Source organism: Lolium perenne, chromosome 5 (genome assembly GCF_019359855.2).
Source record: "Lolium perenne isolate Kyuss_39 chromosome 5, Kyuss_2.0, whole genome shotgun sequence".
NCBI lineage: Eukaryota > Viridiplantae > Streptophyta > Magnoliopsida > Poales > Poaceae > Lolium > Lolium perenne.
Window position 1 is genome coordinate 206,439,607 of NC_067248.2, and position 3,944 is coordinate 206,443,550.

The 3,944-nt window shown below is 47.0% G+C and overlaps 1 protein-coding gene across 1 annotated transcript; it reads left to right on the plus strand.

The window, feature by feature from the left end:
• The first annotated feature begins 1,162 nt into the window (after nt 1-1,162).
• LOC127301757 (uncharacterized) lies at nt 1,163-2,393 on the plus strand. The gene has a single exon (XM_051332028.2). The coding sequence runs from the start codon at nt 1,291-1,293 to the stop codon at nt 2,269-2,271; it is 981 nt and encodes a 326-aa protein (XP_051187988.1). The 5' UTR covers nt 1,163-1,290; the 3' UTR covers nt 2,272-2,393.
• The last annotated feature ends 1,551 nt before the right edge of the window (nt 2,394-3,944 follow it).

Genomic DNA, 3,944 nt, shown 5'->3' on the forward strand with positions numbered 1-3,944 from the left:
GATGAATTTCGTCGGAATCTTACCAAGAATGGTAAATTCTCGGCCAGTTCCATGTTTAAAGCCCTTAATCATGCCTAGTCAACCGATTGTTAATAACAAATCCATCTGGAAGATAAAGATACCATTGAAAACAAAGGTCTTTGCATAGTATCTTCATCGGGTGTGATTCTCACTAAAGATAACCTTGCCAAACGCAATTGGCATGGCGGTACGAAATGTGTTTTTTGTCATGAACAAGAGACAATAAAACATCTTTTCTTCAACTGTCGAGTTGCTAGGTCTATATGGTCAATCATTCAGATAGGTTCTACCTTATATCCTCCCCGTAGCGTTGCAAACATTTTTGGCAATTGGCTAAATGGGATTGATGCTAGGTATAAAACGCTTATCAGGATGGGCGTGATTGATGTTGTTGGTCGCTTTGGCTATGTAGAAATGACAAGGTTTTTAACGACAAAAACTTTTCTTTTGCAGGTTGTTTACCGCGCTATGGCTTTGCTCCGTTCATGGTCGCCACTTCAACGCTGGGAGGATCGCGATCTCTGTATGGAGGTGTCTACACGATTGAAGAACACGGCGAAGGAGTTTATTTCCCAACATGGGTGGCAGCATAATAGGCGTATTGAGGCTAATTAGGTTGTACTGGGACTATCTAGTGTTTTACCTTTTTCGACTCTGGACATTCTTGTTTTAATCCTTTTGTTTCTTTGAACAGCTGTGTGCATCTTAGTTATGCAGAAGCTAGGTGTAATGCTTAAAAACTTTTGAGTAACGTCCTTTATCGGAAAAAAAATACTGCATTTCTGAATTCCGATGCCTGATCGAAGGCCTGAACCAACTCGTACCTGCTTAGCTGGCTGACTTGACTCACATCGTGCCAACCGGCGGAGGTCGGGCCCTGCGCAACTTGTCAGGCGAAGACAAGCAATCGGGCAAGCTGGCCGGCCGGCCGGCCTCGCCTGGTCAGGGGTCGCCGTAGAGCGGCGGCGGGCCACTCCACTCATGTGCTTGGGCCGGAGTTTTGGAAACTCTGCGCGCCGATCCATCCGCGGTATGGGAGGATGCTGATGATAATTCACCCAAGACAGGACATGCCACCGCAGCAGCGCCACCACTCCCCGGCACGCACGCACGCGCGCACCAACCTTATATAAATCCTTACCGCGCACGTCTCGCCCTCCTCCCGCTCCTACCTTCCACTGCATCCTCACCACTTCCGCCGCACATTTCCCTTCACCTAGCGCGGTGGGTGCGATCAGTGTGTGTCCGGCCGGCAGCACTTCCTTTGCCATGGAGAAGGCCCGAAGCCACGGCAAGCTCCCGAACCCGCCACCGCTCAAGCCACCGCGTCGGGTGCGCGGTGACCGCGACCGCGCGTCCGGCGCGTCCTTCTCGGCGTCGCTCCTAGACGCAATCTACCACTCCCTCGATGAGCACAGCGACGCCGACACCACCACCACGCGTCGCTCGGAGGAGAAGGCGCTTGCGCCGGCGCCGGCGCAGTTCTGGTGGGCGGGCAAGCCCAAGCATGCGGCGGCCGCGGACAGGCACCGTCGTCGCCCCGACACGGGGCCGGCGGCTCGCCCGCGGCACTCGGGGTACGCATCGTCCACCACCTCCTCCTCCGACTCCACCTCCAGCTACAGCTTCTCCTGCTCCTCCGCCTCGACCACCGACACCGAGTGCACGCGCCGCCGACGCAGCCCGCCTCCGCCACGGCGCCAGCTGGAGGACTTCGTCGCCCCAGACGGCGCGGATGCCACAGGCGTGCTCCCGCCCAGCGAGAAGGCGAAAAAGAAGGGCAGGCCGTGTTTCCCTGTGGCGAGGCTCCGGCCAAGAGATGCAGCGCCATCCTCGCCCGGACAAGCGCTGCCGCCGTCACCAGCCACGTTCGCCTGCGCCCTCAAGGCTCTGTTCACCTCCGGCCGTCTCCCAAGGAAGCCCAAGAAACCGACACGCATCCCACCTTCGCACATACTGCCCGAGCTACCGGAGCCATCATGCACGTCGGCGACGACCGATGCGAGCACGGTGCAAAGGAGGTGCGTGCGGTTCTGCTCGGACGCCGAGGCGTCGGTGGTGGTGCGGCGCAGGGTCGAGGAGCTGGTGCGGAGCCTCGGGGAGCTGGAGGAGGACGACGAGGGGAGCGACTCCAGCTCCGATCTCTTCGAGCTCGAGAGCCTTGCCGGCGCGAACGGCGACGAGCTGCCCGTGTATGGCACCACCAGCCTCGTGGCAAATCGCGCGATCGCGCATGCCGCGGTTTTCTAGTTCCTTTCATGCAGAAAAGAAAGAAATGGAAAAGGTTGTAAGAATCCCCAAAAAAAAAGTAGCCAAAGAAATTTTATGCTGTTGACGGCATTTCATCAGTTCCATTATGTTTGTATTTTGTACATTTTGTGTTTTATTTTAGTTTGGTTGCCGAAAATGAGTACTAGTATTAAATTATCATGCTGAAATGAAAATGTATATAGGAAAATAAAAGAATTAATATTTGGATATCTTTGGGCACAACGTGTTGTTATTTTCTTGGAAACTGCTAGTTCTGAGTAGACCGTGAACTAAGCTAGTGTTAGTGTTTAGTAGACTCATGCATCATTAGATTTACATCGTGATTCGTACAATTGAGTTGCAAATTGCATCAGAGATATTTTCAATTGCAAGTAGGGTTACAACTGAAGTTTCAGCGGCAAGCGAGGTTATATCTGCAAACAATTCCTCCAGCCCATTAGATTTGCTTCCTGAGATGAGTTGCAATATGGGTTGCAACTGAGACTCGATAACGTCATTCTACCGAGAACTGAGTTAGTTCTTAGTAAATTGAGAATTATGGCCTTTCGAAGTAAATTGAGAGTTAGTTACACCCTATTTTCTCCATCCATTCACTATTACTTCATCAGTACATATAGAATGTTTTACATATTTCGGCATGGATTAGATGTTTCGATGAACAAAGAATATTTTTTTTAAAGAGAAAACGCCAAACAACGTTAAGTTTGATTAAGTTTTTTAGAAAAAATTATTATTATGTACAACCCAAAATAAACAAAGTTAGGTACATCATGAAATATGTTTTCATATGATATCCATATAATATTATAGTTTTCATATTTTTCTAAAGATTTAATCAAAATTTACTTAGCTTCACTTTTTTTTTAAATAGGCCTTATTCATTGGAACAGAGGCAAAACTTTTTGAACTCCGTATAATTTGCTTCAGAAATGAGCGAACATACATACTAAAACGTATTAAAAATCCTACTTCCTCTGATCTATAATACGTGTCGCTGAAATAAATGAACTTTGTATGATACACTCATTTTACGGACGCTAAAATAAGTGAACTCTGTATGATACACTGATTTTAGCGACAAGTATTATAGATCGAAGGGAGTGAAACATCTTATAATGGTGGATGGAAAAAATGTAATGCATGCAACTAAGCCAAAATCATACTCCTTATGTTTCTAAATATAAGCCCTATAATTTTTGGCACGAAAATTAAAGAACATAGTTGGAGGAAAAATTACTCCTGATTTGGACGGGATTACCTCTGAACAATCGACGTGGAAAATAGAGTAGTTTACATATAATAAGAAAATATAATGAAATCCTAAAACAAGTTATGGAAAAGTGGTGCAATGCATTAAAGCCTATATTTTAAAAAAAATCTCAAAAAACTATATGGCTTATATCTAGGAATGGAGGGAGTACTTAAATTAATTCTAAAAATGCTAAACATGGTTATTCTTTTTTTTTTGCGAGATGGAGCATCAATTTATGATATCCTGGCTTAGGGCTTAATAGGATTGATAGGATATACTCATATAAATAAGCGGAAACTTATTTTCTGGAACCTCATGTCTAAAGAACTCTGAGGTTAAGTGTGCTTAACTCCCGGCGCTATTTGAGAATGTGCGACCGACCAAAAAGTCCTTCCCGGGT